This window comes from Carassius carassius, chromosome 29 (genome assembly GCF_963082965.1).
Source record: "Carassius carassius chromosome 29, fCarCar2.1, whole genome shotgun sequence".
NCBI lineage: Eukaryota > Metazoa > Chordata > Actinopteri > Cypriniformes > Cyprinidae > Carassius > Carassius carassius.
Window position 1 is genome coordinate 30,393,727 of NC_081783.1, and position 17,196 is coordinate 30,410,922.

General features: G+C 39.1%; 1 protein-coding gene across 5 annotated transcripts in view; it reads right to left on the reverse strand.

Annotated features, from left to right (window-relative positions):
* LOC132110032 (rho guanine nucleotide exchange factor 9-like) overlaps positions 1-15,990 on the reverse strand; it is a 22,562-nt gene extending 6,572 nt beyond the window's left edge. For 2 of the 5 annotated variants that reach the window (XM_059516618.1, XM_059516616.1), the window contains exons 1-5: positions 15,920-15,990; positions 14,334-14,472; positions 14,017-14,123; positions 1,821-2,000; positions 91-291 (exon numbers count right to left, since the gene is read on the reverse strand). In XM_059516618.1, the coding sequence (XP_059372601.1) occupies positions 91-291; positions 1,821-2,000; positions 14,017-14,123; positions 14,334-14,472; positions 15,920-15,961 (669 nt within the window). In that variant the 5' untranslated portion in view covers positions 15,962-15,990. Of the gene's footprint in view, positions 1-90; positions 292-1,365; positions 1,456-1,820; positions 2,001-4,588; positions 5,311-14,016; positions 14,124-14,333; positions 14,473-15,919 lie in introns of those variants that run through there. The other 3 variants (XM_059516615.1, XM_059516614.1, XM_059516617.1) reach the window with 3 other exon arrangements.
* Between the last annotated feature and the right edge of the window lie 1,206 nt (positions 15,991-17,196).

Consider the following 17,196-nt stretch of genomic DNA (forward strand, 5'->3'; position numbering starts at 1 on the left):
TTAAAAATATCTTCATCTGTTTACTGAAGATGCAAGTCCTATGGGTTTGGACGGTCAGGATGACATGTCCCTGTAATCTCTCCATGGTACCTCACAGATGTCCTTCAGGTGCTTGATGTAGTGGCGCTCAGTGCTCATGATCTCGTTGATGACGTTGGCCCTCATCTGGTCTCGGTTCTGCAGCGCTTGGCCGATGCACAGACAGCCGTTGCTGGAGTCGCTGTGTCCGTTCTGTACCTCGCCGCCACCCTCAGCTGATTCTGTGGCTGCATTTTCCTGGTTAACCCACAGCTAACGGCAAACAAACAAAGGCATACAGCACTATTACCTCTCCAAGCTGTGAGATTGGCAAAGGAGAACAGGTTTGAGCCCTAAGCCTCACTGGGGTAAAGATGTTTGCTAACTGACAAATTGTGTTTTTACTGAGAAGTCCATGCATTTAAAGATTGCATACTAATTCATTTCTCGACTCATTCCACCATCAGTTGATCTTTAACCATTTTTGACAGGACATGCTCTCTGTAGGGTGTTTTTTTCTTAGTTTTTAAATACAGTGATGAAATAGAAACAACATGCACTTTTTAAAGTAACTTTGATATTATTATAGAGTCAATTCAAAAGTACTTCATTTGTTAGTTCAAAGAAGTAAAACCCCTGTGAAACAGAGTAGAAAAACATGTATGATAGTGTTGTTGTTGCATTTATGTTCATTAGGAAAACATGTTTTCGGTGTAAAAAGAGAAGAAAAAGATTTCTGTTTTAGGAAAACAATTGGAAACACTGAAAAAAAGGGAACCTTCATTGTTTAAAATGTATGGTGTAGGAAAACCAATCCTTTGATTGATTTCTGATGTGTGTTTGGGTCTGCAGGGGTCTATTCTTGGCCTGGGTTTGGAGGGTCTGGTCTTTACTCATCTGGTCAAGTGAGGGAAGAAACGTTCACTCGCAGTAATCCCATTACATTTCAACTCTTTCCTGTCAGAAATAACCATGTTCCTAGATCAAGAGACAACTTAACACTGACCAGCAGCTTTGAAATGCCATTACACACACATTGAGAATTCAAATCTAGGCATCTACAGAGATGCAAACATAAGATGGGATGCTGCCTGGAGAAAATGTGAAGATGGTTCTGAATGCAAAGCAGATACGACTACTAACATCTATTTCAACATTTGGAGGCTATTACAAAACGCATCCAAAGCACCGCATGTAATGAAGAAACCTATTGGATGTGCATCTATTTGAAAAGCTATGAAGAGCACTAGGAGCGTGATTTGATTTGGATGCATTAAATGCTTTGTGAGACGGCTGTGTTGACAGAATCAGCAGCACCTGAAGAGATTTGAGGAGCTGGGAACGCACCTTTGCTGTTGTGTTATGGAACCTTGGAGTTGCTATAGGGTTGATATAGAAAACTGGTTTTGTGTAAGGTTGAGGAGGGTGGGGATCGACCTTTGGAAAGAATGACAGAAATACACTTGGTTTTAATTTTCTTGCTGTGGAGGAATAGAAATGGAACAGTGATAGAGGCTTGGCAACACTGATTCAACACTGACTGTGGACGCATCTAATCCATGTCCATCTCTTCACTTCAGACCTTGAGCCACATCACAATTCAACTATAAGATCTAGGACACTGGTCTCAAATTCAGTTCCTGGAGGACATCAGCTCTGCAGAGTTTAGCTCCAGCCCTGATCAAAGCTAATCAAGCACTTCGGGATCAGCTGAACTCCTCATGGCTGTGGCACTCCAGGAGCTGAGTTTGAGACCACTGCTCCAGGAGCTTATCAGATGAGAGAGTTGATCAAAGACATACCCTCACGAAGCTGGCGGGGAACCAGCCCTCCTCGTCATCCATCTGACCCCACCACCAGTCTTTATTGGAGGTGTCCAGGACCTTGATGACGTCTCCAGCCTTGAAGGCCAGCTCCCTCTCGGCCATGGTCACGTGATCCCATACAGCCTCCGCGCTGACCACCGAACCGCCGCTGATCAGCTGCAGAACAACACAGTGAGTCTGATGGAGGAACACTTCCACATCTGCTATTGGTCAGAAAACATCTGTGACCCATGCTAGCCAAATGAAACAGAATGAGCACATTTTCAAAACTGAGATCTCTTTTTGTTGTTGTTCTTGCTGGAATCATGGAAAATGGACTGAGCTACAGCCATATGAAAGTTGATTTCGAGAAAAATCAGTTAAATCCAAAACAAAATCACCGAGCAATAAGGATGTAATGATAAACCATGAGCTGGTTAAAAATCGATTCAAATGTGTGATGATCAAATCGGTTGAAATGCCAAACTGTTGCTCCCTCGGACAAACAAACAGAGCTGCTCACTGACTTACAATGACAGCAGAACAATTTTGGACACGTAATGTACACCATTCAAGAGGGAATTAATATGCCATGGAAGGAAATATAACATTTTTTTAAAATTTTTATAAATATGGTGGGTAACTCAATAAATTTGGTAGTGAGCCTAACAGATCACAATGCAATGTTACGGCCGTCACGATCGCGGATGACAACATGCAGGATCAGTGTATCTCTGAGGGAAATGGACTGTCTTTACATGTTTTTTTCTAACCTCTGAAGAATGCAAATTAAAGCAGTGTTCATAAGCACTTTGTTAACAGCAGTAGGAAGGAAACACTGTGTCACTGCCGTTCACAAGCACCACCTGCCGGCAGAGAGTGAATCTGTGTCTGCTGCAGGTTTAATGGTTGTGTTCCTTTAGTTCAGCGAAGAGGCCACAATACTCTTCTACAAGGTCTTCACATTATACAGATTTGCAGGTCAGAGTACCTCATTTGAAACATGGATATTCATCTGAGCTTGAGGTCCTGTCTCTCGCATTCGCATGTGTATGAATGAAATCTAGAAGACTCACTATTTTCACCGCCTCATCAAAACATTTCCAAGGTTTTTTTTTTTTTGTAGTGTAGTGCTTCTTTTTTTCAGAAGATGAAACCACAAGTTGTCTGTGGCATCAGAAAAAAAAAGAAAAAGAAAAAAAAAAGCTGGCATGGGAACTAGACCTCCACCTTGAGTCTGTCAAGATCTCTTTAACACAGTTTGATGCACTCATACGACATAAGGTCACCATGATTTTCCCCAACTAAGACATGTTCCTGGATTAACATTACTGTCCAAAACATAGACCTAACCCTACCCATAACTTATAGCTAAAATCAGAGGGAAATGATAGCTGACTAACAAGGGTGTAGAAGCACCTAACTCTGGTTGTTAGGCTAAAACTGACATTTCCTGTAAACGTATCCCTCAATTCTGATTGGTTGCTTGGAATGTTGACAAGGATGTTGATCCAGGAACATGCTGTACTTGGTGAAATCACGATCGATGGACACCACCAGTACATAACTTCAGTAAGATCAGAAACACACCCTCCATTTCCACGATTCTTTTTCTTCATATTTTGAGAAGCCGACATAACACCATTATTGTCTGGATGAATAGTGCCAAAAAACATCCTCTCAAGCACCTTCAGACTGTTCTGTGAATGAAAATCATGAAAAATGCAGAAAAACTCTGCACAGCTCATAATATTAAGACACCTTGAAGTCCTCTCTCATTATGGAGTCCTGTGAACGTGATGTAATTATCATTACATAATCGACCGCTGTTCCCCTCATATTTCTGCATATGTCTTGAGAGGAATGCATTCGACTTTGGCACCAAGTGCATATATGAAAACACGAAAATGTCAGATTCATGGTATTTTCTTATCTTTTCAGAAGAATTGATACTAAAGCTGACTACAGTGGACTTCTAAACTGCTTTAACATCAAACTAGAATGAAAATGAGGAACTTATAACATCTGTAGAGACAACATGAAATGGGTATAAATTTGCTCTGAGAATCACATTAGCACAAAATCCAGCTTCTCACTGAAGAGCCAGAAGAGAGATATTACGCAACAGACTTGAGTCCTGAGAGCGAGGGCCAATCAAAGACACACAAGACAACATCTGAAACATGATATGTGCCTTCAGAAGCATGAGTCTGAGAGTCAACCCTCCAGACTGGAAATAAACCCAGTACATGTGATGTGATGTTTTCACAGTAATGTGGGAATTGACCATTCTCAACCTGTCACACCACGTGTGCCGGCATGTGATCAAACACACAACATTAACAGCTGCTCTGAATTTACCTTTCTCTAAAAACAGAATGACATCCGAGCATAATCTTACTCAGATCTAAATAAGCATTGCATATCAGATGCAAGACTACAGTATTTTTAATCATTTTACATTCATAAATTGTTCATAAAAGAATGTTTTGATTGCAATTATTGTGATTCTAGCACAATTCTAGTCTTATAACATAACATTTTATATTTTTTTATGATTTCAGAGCATTGTCCATGAATATTAATTCACCAGCATTTTTAAACAGACATTAATAAATCATGCGCACAATACACACAAACAATACATGAGATGCATTCAAAAGGCCGCGGAATAATTCTAGAAATCATCTTATATAATGCATCTGGACTGAAAGATGACACACGCACACAAACACTTGGACATGTATGTGTAGGGCATATTTTACCATCTCGGCCACAGTAACGAGCAGAATCACAGATACGAGCAGCCTCAGATGTTTCCAGTCACAGATGTCATGCTGAGGAGCCTTCAGCTGGAGCCCATGAAGCAGATCAGAATCACGTTGACCAGCAGCAGAATGGCGATCACAGTGAACACAGCCACCGTTTGCACGTCCAAGGTCATGCTGCAGAGCTGCTGTCAGACCTGCGATCAGCACAGTTATCAATGCATCCAGCCGCACAGATGTCTATAAAACACGACACTCCGGCTGCGTCTCAAAGCCCAGCGCGCCGCTGCGTGCGTGCGTGCGCGCACCTGTGATGCCCGGGGAGGCTGTGTTGCTAGGCAGCTCGCTGGGGTTTGAGATACAGCTCCGAGACTTGTAAGAAAAGACACGCATAAACATGCCTCCTGCTCACCATCATCTTCAGAAGAGCAGCGAGAAGGATCGCTTATTCTACAGCGCAATGACGCGCAGCTGCGCTCCGCCAACCGGAGCCGGTCTGCGTCACCATGGAAACACTGCCGTTAACTTTTACAAACATTCCCTCTCTGTTATATAAGATCCGCCACACCGTTAGTCAATGTGCATCAGCTGTGCCATCTTTACAGTAATGCCCTGTCATCCGTGTTTCAGTCAAACCGGCTTATAACGAGAAAGCCAAGCCGTCCAAAACCATCAGGTGCTCAACAGATTCACAAGAAGAAATTACACATTATCTCAACAACATCCAGGCCAAAAATGACAAAAGTTCTATTTGCCTACTCCTGCACTTAGTATCTCATAATCAAGATAAATATTGTTATTATACATTTCTTAACTTAGTATAATATAGTCATAATATACATTTACCATTGTCTGGTGAACTTTTACAGGTGAGATTCAGTGATTTCAATAGAAATCCACTCGGGAATCATACACCTGTTTTTTTGTTGTTTTTTGTAGGACAACCTGGAAGTTCCCATCATCCCACCCTGCTGAAGAAACTATAGAAAGTGTTACAGAAATTCTAATGGTTTCCATTACAAATACCATTATAAAACCATTAACCGTTAAAAACATTAAAACATTATTTCCTGTAGTGTTTTTTTGGGACTTATTTCATTTGGTGGTTTCGACAAAAGCCATGAATGGAAAGTGACACACTGCCAGTAGAGACCCATTACAGTTTCCATTAAAACCAATAAAAGTCCCATTATAACCAGTAAAACCATTACAAATGTTAGGATGGTGTCTATAGTTTTTGCAGCAGGGTGGTTTCCTCCATTTTTTTTTTCATCGGGTTTTGTGATTATTATTGCAGAAAATCAGCTCTGTCACCAACACAAATTTATGATTCTTACGTTGTGTTCATCATGATAACCTTCACATATGAAGAGAATTTTTATGAATTTTGAAGCTTGAATACAATCAACCTTTGGTCTGATTATATATATATATATATATATATATATATATATATATATATATATATATATATTTTGTGTCAGTTTGAGGACAACTCTGGTTACATGGTTGATATAACTTTTTTTTCATGAAAATATCTTGAGCTTGTCTTCACCACAGATCTTATCTCAGGCATTTAACCCAAAACCCATGCACTGACTTTGTGGCGATAGAGCCGGAAGCACTAAAATGCAAACTCATTTACATTCAGTTTGTGATGTGATCATGCTGATGAATTTAAATCTGCTTTTACTCACTGCAGGACACTTCCTGTTTGACGTTTGTACACATTAGGATCTGGCCAAATCAACTCTTACTTAAACAAATGTCCTTTGCATAGTATAAGGCTTAAATATAAGACAGAACAGAATAAATAATAATTTGCCATCGGTTAAATAACCTTATGCTTTGACATCATGATAAAAACTAAATCTGAAAAATATCCCTTTCATGGCACAAAACTGAGTATAACCTAGTAACAGTCAAGATAGAAATAGTAGTGCAAAAAAAACAAGAAACAACAACACACATCTTACAGTACGTCTTTACACAAAGCTATAAATGTCGACTAACTGATTGTGTTTTTTTCACAGAGTATAGCAGAAGGCAAACAATTATTTGCGTCTTGAGATTATCTGAAGTATTATGTATTGAAAAAGCTCTTCTCTCGTGATGCAGAGCAGACCGTTACATAACTGACACTGACTCCCATACGCCTCAATTGCACCCATCCTGACATTTACACAACAAAGGTCACATCTGAAATTCAAACAGACACAAATGGTTTCATGAATATAAAGCCACAGTTTATCCGAAATTATGATTTAAGGAGCTACACACATTATTCTACACAGACACAGTGTCTCTATGATACTGCCAACTTAAAGAAATATGTGAAGTCAAACTGAAAATCTCAGCATTAATCGTTTTGTTTTGGGGAGGGGAGTGCTGTGTCTCCTACTTTATCATTTACATATAATGCAAGCTTGGGAACACAGTTTTACCACAATCAATCACTGTTTGGGATACATTTGAAATGCATATGTAGTGCTGTACAGTATTTTTACAATATAACTGCACACTCACTCATGGAATCATCTTCTTCTTCTGTAGTCTCTATGGTGGTTGCCATATGACAAAATATGCCTTAAAGGGGACATGAACTGCATTGTTGTGTTATTTTATAATGTTCCTTGAGCTACACATATAATGCTGGTGTTACATGTTCCTCTGGTCTTGTTGGGACTCCTGTATTACTTCCTGTCCCCTGTGCTATTTTGTAGTCTTGTTGATTCGTCTTCATTGTCTTGTTCAAGTCTGTCAACACTCCAGGTTTTTTCCCGGGAGTCTCCCGTATTCCACACCCACCTTCCGTTTTGTTATTTCTCCCGGGAAACTCCGGTAATTTGTAAGGCCCAAACCTCGTTATTATTCCAAGTTTGTCCACGTAGTTGCCAGATCTTGTATGAAATGCATCCTACTCTTGAACAGATGGCACTATACTAAGCAGTATATAAAAAGTTTATAAAAAAACACTCCTTGTTTTCATTGGTTCTTTGTTTCACATGTAACGTTCTGACTGGTTTATTGTTCCAATGCTTTCAGGTGTTTCTTGTTAGTCATTAGTCCATGTGTATGCAGCGGGTAAAATGAGTATTGAACATGTCACCATTTTTCTCAGTAAATATATTTCTAAAGGTGCCGTTGACATGAAATTTTCACCAGATAACCAAAGTAATCCATACAAATAAACAAATAAGTTCAGAAATTAAGTTAAGTCTGTGGGTCTCTTCAATGAACTCAAGTCAGGTGATTGGCTGGCCATGTAGCAGCTTTAATTTCATTCTCTGAAACCAATCAAGAGTTTCCTTGGCTGTGTTTGGGGTCATTGTCTTGCTGAAATGTCCATCCTTCATGTTTAATCTTCATCATCCTGTTACTGTAGGTGTTCATTTCCACTGACGAGGGGCAGGATTGATTTCTAATTACTGATATATTTCAGCTGGGATCTTGGCTTTCCTTGCCTTTTTGCACCTCCCTTTATTCATGTGTTCAATACCTTTTCCCTGTGTCATTCAACGTTATTACACATAACTTAATTGTTTTGTTTTCTTTGTTTGTATGGATAACTTAGATTGTTACCGACATCTGGTGAAAATTTCAAGTCAACAGCAGCTTTATAAATATATCTACTGAAAAAATGGTGACATGTTCTATACTTATTTTACCCGCTGTATATAGCCCTTATGTTCCCATTGCTTCATGTCTGCCTTTGTTAAATGTAACCTGCTGTTGGTGAGTCTTTGTTTCATGGTTTATTGTCAAGGCTTTATTTTGTGTTTATGTTTGATTAATAAAACTGCGCATGGGTCCAGACTTGTCCTCAGTGGACTCATTTGTTAAATGCCCTTGTTTGTCAGGTGTTGTATGTAATGGTTGCCTGTTGCTCATGTTTCTGTTTCATTGTTCTTGTGTTCCTGGTTATTTGTTTATTTTGTAACTTCCACTAAAACTCCTGCAGTAACATCAACTCCTCTGCCTGCCTTCTCTTGCTCCAGAGTATTACACATACAATTTTTACATCAAAAAGAGTCATCATTTGCACATATATGACCATTTTGTTTACCCTGTTTTTGGAGCCTGTCCTCCAACAAAAAACGACCATATAGGTCATTTGTGTAAGCACCTTATTACGACCTATATTTACGTTTTAAAGTTAAGCGGCCTCTAGCAGGCATAAAAATAATGACAGTATAGATCCAGACGGTTGGTCTGGGAACGCCCCCGGGAACGCCCCGTCACGTGATGTGACTTTAGCCCGTGGGGGAAAACATTGCCTTGGCGCCAATTGAAATACACGGGATAATCACGCCGAAGAGTTGCTGTGTCGTTTTCTGTACCTCCAATAAACTAACAAATTATGAATTGAAGTTCTACATCCTTCCTAATAAACATACAGAACCGGAAAGGATGACAAAATGGCTACAAGCAATAAGTTGTGAGGATGATCAAGGGAAGTTGTGGAATCCCAAGACTAAGCATGTGTGTGTGTGCAGTCGGCATTTCATCACAGGTAGGCTATATTAACATCGTGTTCATTATTAACGTTATCAAAACTGTGTAAGGTTGTTTCAGAAAGTGGCATGCATATATAATTAGCCTTATCATTCTACCTGAAGCAAAACTATATAACCTTAGCCTAGTGTGGAACTTTAACTCGCATGAAAACGCATCTGCTAAGAGGTGTAAGTCTACGTGATACGCCGTATTCCCACTAGAAAAGGCCAAGGATTTCCGTATACCCTCTTATAAAAGTGTGAGAATACGTAACAACTTAAATAAATTCACCCCGTCTGTTTTTGCGAAAGGACACGGATAAAATCGCGGAATCCAGTCAAAAATGGAACTAAAGCAGAACGTCACGGAATTTGGCTATTTTTTTTATGAATACATCTATATTAGGGCAGTACAATGAATCAAATATCGATATGGACTAGTTTATATGAATATTAAAGTTAAAAGAGACTACAATTGTTCTATGCGTCTCTGGGAATTAGCGCTCAATATGTGGACTTTTGTCATTCAAATACACGCAATGTTCGCAGTGTTTTCCCCCACGCCGACTACGCCCTCACCACGCCCCCAACTATGACTAGATGCCGACTGTATGTATCTCGTTGCGTCTGTCGTCATGAAATGACGTATGACGTCATTACCAATCTAAATGCGCGTTTATTTAAATGCAATGTGTGGACTTTTTAAACCGATCTCACAGTAATTTGTTATATTTTACTAGGCGGCTTATTCGTTCGAATGACCACACCTAACCCCACCCCTAAACCCAACCCTCACAGAAATCATGCTAAATTATAATTTATTGAGTATAAAAATTTTACCCACACGTCCGTTCTCTGGGATCAAACCCATGATAGCATGATTGCATATCAATGTATAACGCAATAATCTACCAACTGAGCTACACGAACCGCAAATCAGAGTGCAAATAAAAGAGTACAAAACATTAATATGAAAACGACCTTTTGCCGATAGGGGCGCAATTGTAGTACACGCTCTGATGGGTCGTATTTCAGGGATTTGGACAAATTAGTTGGAGGACAGGTTGTGTTTTTGACCCTCTGGATTAAAACTGGTTAAAGGGGTGCATGAGATTTCAATGTAAAGGCCCAATGCTATGACTGGGTAATATCTTATGAATAAATGTATTACACGTGAGCAACCTTTGAAGTGTAATTATTAGTTGTGGAAAGTGTGTATTGCAGTTTTGTGCTTACAGAACTCCATCAAAGGTTTCTTTTAACAGCATGCTTTTACCTGAGCATTAGAGCCAGTGGTGAACGCACAAATGCAATGGACAGTTTGTTCAGAGGATTCTCACAAGTTCTCTCATCATAACCAGCAAAGTGTAGCCAAAATTTGAGAATCATTTTTCATTCAAGGTGAACAAACAAAGAATTGGCGAGAGAGACATCGATAGTTTTCTGTAAATAATTTAACCCCATTTTGAATATCAATTGTTTTTTTTATGCCACTGAAAGGAATCATTTTAATCATGTCAGTCTTTTACTAAAAAGATTTTTGCACATCTGAAGTCCAATTATGACATATACTTATGTCCTACTGACACAAATATGCACTTATTGCTGAAAAATTAAAGGTAGATATCAAGTCCTTTTGACAGCTTGATTTCAATAAAAGCTGTTTCTGGACTAAAAGACCAAGTTGAGTTCTGAAACTTACACTGTTTTTAGCACAATGACCTCTAAAGTTACCTAGCCAGACATTTAAGAGGAGATGGTAACCTCTGCAGCGATTATTAAAGAAGGAGTCAAAGAACTTTATTTCCACTAAATTCTATTTACATTTTATGCGAATAGAGCACTCCACATCACAGCTATAGCAATAACAACAAACCCACCCAACCTGAAAACTCACTGAAAAATATATATATATATATTTGTTGAATTTGCTAAATTTTTTAAGTTATTTCAATCAACGAATTTTAGCTACATTTAAATAAACAAATTTATTTAATGTTATTTGTCTAAATTTGTTTATTTAAATTAAGCTAAAATAAACTGATTGCAACCACTTAACTTGTTTTTTTTTAGCAAATTCAATGAATCATTTTTTTTTCAGTTCCACAGCAAAAGAACGATATCATACATTGGTGTGGATGATAATAGTTATATTTAACGCTCTTGGTGTGAACAGGTCTTAAGTTATGTAGGCATACATTTTGAGGAAACAACAGCAGACCGGACAAAATGTTGACGAACATATGAAAACAATGACACTTCCTGTCTGAGAGTTTGTGCGTAACAGCAGCTGCTCACTTCTTCTCCAATCTCCTTTAATGCTGACCACCCTAACAAACAAGACCACTGTTCTACAGTAAAAGATACTGCCCAGGACACAGAGGCCACGATGAAAAAAGCTTTATGCATACCTCAAATGTTTGTCATAATATCCCTTACTAGACATCTGAACACTTTGGATGAATTACTCAAGGTCATATTGAGCATCAGCCCTATCCAGCATCCATATCAGAATGAGAAAATGTTTCAGTTTGGATGTAAGACACATATCCCTAGCGTGGCTCTGATTGATGAGAAACAGCCTATTTAAACATAGCATGATTTATCTGTCATGTCCCGCACGGTTTAACATCAGATGAGTCTGATTCTCCTCGATAACAACCCATCATCAGCTTCAGCATGAATAATACATTCCTCAACAACATAGTGTCAAGGCATATTTCCACATAAACAAAAAATGTTATGAACTCCTGCCTTAAACGTCTGCTAGTGCTCAGTCTTGCAAGCATGATCTGTGTTAATTGCACTGTAATTATAATTAATCATGAATGATGCATAAATTTTGAAAGCCAATGGTGATACATTATGCACCTGCCATTGCAATTAAATCGCAATTAACCATTTGTCTATATCAAACATAATCACATATCATCTGCACAGTCTTCTTAATTGTAAGTCTGTGAGTTTCTGAAGCTTCTGAAGGAGTACAAACTGAAGTAAAACAAACAACAATACATTAACTCAAAATCTAAATGCATGTACATTAATGTGGCGAAGCAGCAATACATCTATAAAATTTTATAAATGTGGTAACAATTGATCAAATTAGTGTCTCATTTGTATAAAATGTTATTAGAGAAGCTATTATGATTTCTTCACACAAATTGCAGAGCTGAAAAACTTCGTCAGAACCCCTCCACACCAAAGTTAATCTCTGATTCCCAGCATGCTTTTCATGACTCGATGACTCATTTCTTTAAATGTACCCATTACGTAATGCAGGCAAGGAAACAATTTTAATAGCGATGGCAAATTAACTGAGAGGGTGAGATTTGACTCTGTGGTTGACTCTGCAAACATGATGAGCTTAAGCTGACAGCGTCTGCGCTAACCGCTAAACCAGCGCTTGAGCTCTTCATCAGCCCTTCATTCAGAAGATAAGTGCTTCACTCATTTACACATCCACCGCTACATGCCTGAACCAGGCACTAATCCACAAGACTCTCATCTAGGGTGCAGGAGCAAATGGCACAAGAATTTTAAGGTGCTCTTTTGGTGTTTAATTTTATGAATAATAATCAGTTTCTAGATCAGTTTCATAGTATCATATCAAATCGTTGCCCATTCTTGCATTCTCAGGGTTGTGTATACAGCTGATTTCATAGCAGAACAGTGATAATTCACCACTGCCAAGATTAGTTCTTAAGAAAATTGAATAAAGAAGAAGAAGAAGAAGAAGAAGAAAGAGAAAGAAGTGCTACTTGGTAGAGAAAACAGAGAACGAGGGCTGTGAAAACTTCAACACCATAATGCACTGGGCTCAATCTGTGAGCAGGGATACAGTAACCAAATGTGAAAGTAAGATCTGTAGTTTCAACAAAAGCCCTGGAGCTGTCGAAACTAAAACAAAAACAAGTAGTAATTACTGAAGGAGACTGGCCACATTATATCAGCTTTTTTTGAAGGCTTGTGTTACAATTTATTTTAAGGTGTCCTTGTTACAATGTAACTATACACTTAAGTACTGAGTAATATTAATTACCTACATGTACTTGTTATATGGTTAGGGGTATTTGTAATGTAATTATGCATGATCTATTGTTATAATAATAGTAATAATAATAATAATAATAATAAGTACATGTAACATTTGTAACCAACATGACAAAGAATTGTGATATGATATTTCTGTTAATATCGCCCAACCCTGAGCCCAAGGTGAGGCTTGACATGGTTCCAAACTGTCCATTTAGTTTTTATTATCGTGGACTTTTAGTTGGTTTTGTTTTTATTTCCTGTTGTCTTTATTCAAGTTTCCCATGCTATTTAGTTACTATGACAATTCATTTGATTATCACACCTGTTTATTATCGGTGTATACCTTATTTCCTTGGATTCCTCAGTTCATTGTCAATTGTTTGCGTTTAAGTGCACACTGTTACATTGGCTTTGATGCCCTGTGTTTATTCTTTGATTAAAAACCCTTTGTGTGGGAAACTTGGACCTGTCTTCATTTTTGGTGGCTTATATTGTTGTCACAAACATAGGTTTCAAGATAATTATGGACTGATTTTTTTGTATTTATATTTCAATAAATACTCAGACTAAGTCTGTTCAATCACATAAAGCCAAGTTTTGGAAAAAAATCAATTCAAATGGATTACATTTACAATGTTTTGGTTGCATTTACTTTAACTTGGGGGTAAGAGAACTGTCAGGTTAACTAAAAAAAATATCTTGTTTTTTGTTTTGAAGAGGAATAAAAAACCCAATGGGTTTGAAATAACATGAGGACAAGAGGTTCATCTAACCAGCTAACAGTCACAACTCAATTGTTAATGCCAGTACCAATTGTCCTATAATACTTCCTTAACATGACTCAATGTCAGTCAGATGAAGTCTCAGGAGGACAGAGGCCGGATCACTCACCATGTTGATGTGCAGTGGTCCAGATCCTGGTCGAAACCGCTTCTGTCTGTTAGATCCAGTGCTGCTGTTCCTCATGCGGAGAATGACTGATTTAGCCATGGTTTTAGCTGCTGGAAAGATTGCTAGTATTAGACAAAGTGCTCTATCCAAAATGACATTATACAGTAATTCACACCACAACATAAAACTATAATCAGCACTATTAAGCTAACTTTAGACTTGAATATGCTATTGAACATTGATGGGCTAGAGTATGTGCTGTACTGTATCTCTGTGTGTTAAGCATTACTGGGCTGTGGTTTTGGCTTGTGCTGTACCTGGAGGAGTGAGCATGTGTGTGAGGGCCATGGGCTCCAGGGCCAACAGTGTGCTGGGCAGTGGCAGAGAGCGACACCGCTGGAGCAGAGCTTTGAGAGGAGGATCTGCAGGAGACTGGCCCCGGGGCCGCGACAGGGTCTGAAAATCACTGCAGCACGTCAGGTAACCATACAACAACACATTTCACAATGCACTGCATCCAGAGCGTCTCCAACAGCAGTGTACATCAGTAGTGGAGTGGGGTTAGTCAAGTGAAGAACAGCATCTGAAAAGAGTCAACTAGGTTTGGATATTGTTCACACAGGCAGCAAAACAAAAAAACTGTTTCTGTATTTTTTTTTTTAAGCTTTTTTTCCAGTCTAAACATGGAATCCTGTTGTACAAGCCTGCTGGAGTTGCTTTGAAATTAAATTCAAATATGATCTTAGTTAATGTAGAGAAGAAAATCAGGGCCCACAGGTACTGAATGCAAGGAATCAGTGTGAGGACACCACTTCCAATTTCACTTATAGGCCTATTAAATTAACTTAAACACTTTACTGTTTTATTCTACAATTAAATATGCATAATTCACTTTACATCCATTTTTCCAATGTTTTGTTAAATTTGAATGAAAATGATATTTGATGGGAAAACGGAGAAGAGTGAGATGGGGAAAATGTGTATTCATAGTATTTGTGCTACATGTGTATTCACTGTGGCTCAGTGGTAGAGCATTGTGTTAGCAGTGCAAAAGGTTGTGGTTTCAATTCCCAGGGAACACACATACTGGTAAAACAAATGTATAGCCTCAATGCACTCGAAGTCGCTTTGAATAAAAGTGTCTGTTAAATATATTTGGTGGATGGGGTGAAAAAAAGCTAAATCCACTGTCCCAGTTTAAATTTTATCCAGCTTGAACAGACAATGGTAGGTGGAGTTAATATAAATACACACTCAATTTTAAATATAACACCATTATAATTTAGCTTTTTCATTAAGTCACTGTTTTTCAACCCTGTTCCCGAAGGCACATGCACCTCCTGTATCTGACTTATGTATTTCTGGGCTGCGTTCCACTTTTTTTTTTTTTTTTTTTGCAACTTCCCTCCATCTCGTTGACTCAGATGTATGTCATTGATTATGACCACCGCCGCTAACATACTAAACAAATGATCCACCATGGAGCTGATTCATAATTATATTTTTTTGTTTATGTAGTTTGCCTATATGCTTGGGATGTTGGAGAAAATATATCAAATTACACAAACTATGCTTATCCTCCTTCTGACTTCCTGCTTCTATCTCATCCTGAGGTCATTGGAGTTTGGTTCGAGTCTCTTATGAAGACTTCAGATAATTCCATTTCTTGATGGACATAAACAACCAATAAATATCATACTTATACTGTAGGATCACAAGCTGCAATCATTGGCTTAATAATGCATTGAAGGATAGTACATGATTTTTCCAGATTAACTGAATGCACACATCTTAAACTAACCATATGTGTATTTTAATATGTTGAGGTTTGGAAATAATATGGGTTGTAGCTTGATGATCAAAAAGCTTCGATGTTGAAACAACATGATCCAGCTTATATTACCTTAAATACATCCTCCGGGCAGTTCATCTTTTTGCTATCCATGCAAACATCTTGGTTTTCATCAATAGTTTTGATAGGCTCTTGTTCTTCATATCTGGGGTGGCTCTCGATGGTGGCTAGAGAGATTTGAGTTGAGCTGAGCTGGGACTGTGATTCATCCGAGTTATTACACAGGGAGATGTTATCTCTCGGAGAGTCTGGGCATGTTCTCCAGGCCTTCAGCACAACAGGAGGAGAGCAATCCACCTTGGCATTGACTGGCGAGAACGCATTGCTCATGTCAGCAGATAATGTGGGTTTATCTTGAACTGAGGTATCAGCTTCCTGCTCGCTGCTCCTGACTGTCAAAGGCACGAGTTCTCCGGTCTCCTGTGTCTCTCTCAATCCGGGAGATGACTGCTGTCCTTCAGGCGGGGAGAACGAGCGGGATGAGTTTCTCCATTTCATTGCAGTCTCAGCCACGGAGTTGAAAAATCGGAGAAGGCCTCGAAAATGGCTGCTTTTGCCATCGATCCCTGTTTGTTCAGGTGCAGAGTTCAAATCCTTGACCAGTTCAAAGTTGACCGAGCCGTAGTCAGAATCAATGGTTTTGTCCAGGGCATTCATCGACTCAAAACTACTCTCTGCCAACGTCTGATTTCCCTTTCCTTTGAGGGAAATTCTTCTCAAGTAATTCAAAACGTCACCCCTCCTGGACCAGCGTCTTCTTTGAGGTATCTCGAGGCTTTGCTTCACACAGCAGTCTTCCTGTTCTGTCGAATTGTTGCAGTTTGAGAATCTGGGGTGAGATTTTTTTGTATAAATGACTCTTTCTGACAACTTATACCCGTTTTGGTTGCTAACCGTGTCTTTGTTCTCTTGCTGGATGTTGTTCGGGGTTCCAGTGGGGTCGAGGTCCTCAAATGAACAGTAGAAGTCTGCAGTGTGTCCTGCAAATGAATGTCTCTTGGCTTTATTCCTAAACACATGCTTGAAGTCTGAAGAAGGAGAGTCCTTGCACATGTACACATCATCAGACTCGTCTTTAAGGTCGGTGCTGGATTTGGCATCAGAAATCTTACCGGCTTTCCCTCTAAATACAGAAGGGGACTTTAGTTTCTTGAAGACCCTGACTTTGTTAGTGATGGACAGCTTGAGGAAGGACGCTTCACCGGGGAGGATGACGGAGTGAGGTCTTCTGTCCAGACCCGAGGGGGTCTTGCGGCGCTGCAGGATCCTCCAGAAGGCTGCCGTCCTGGAGTGCCGGACCACTTCCTGTTTTTCTCTTCTGAGCGTCT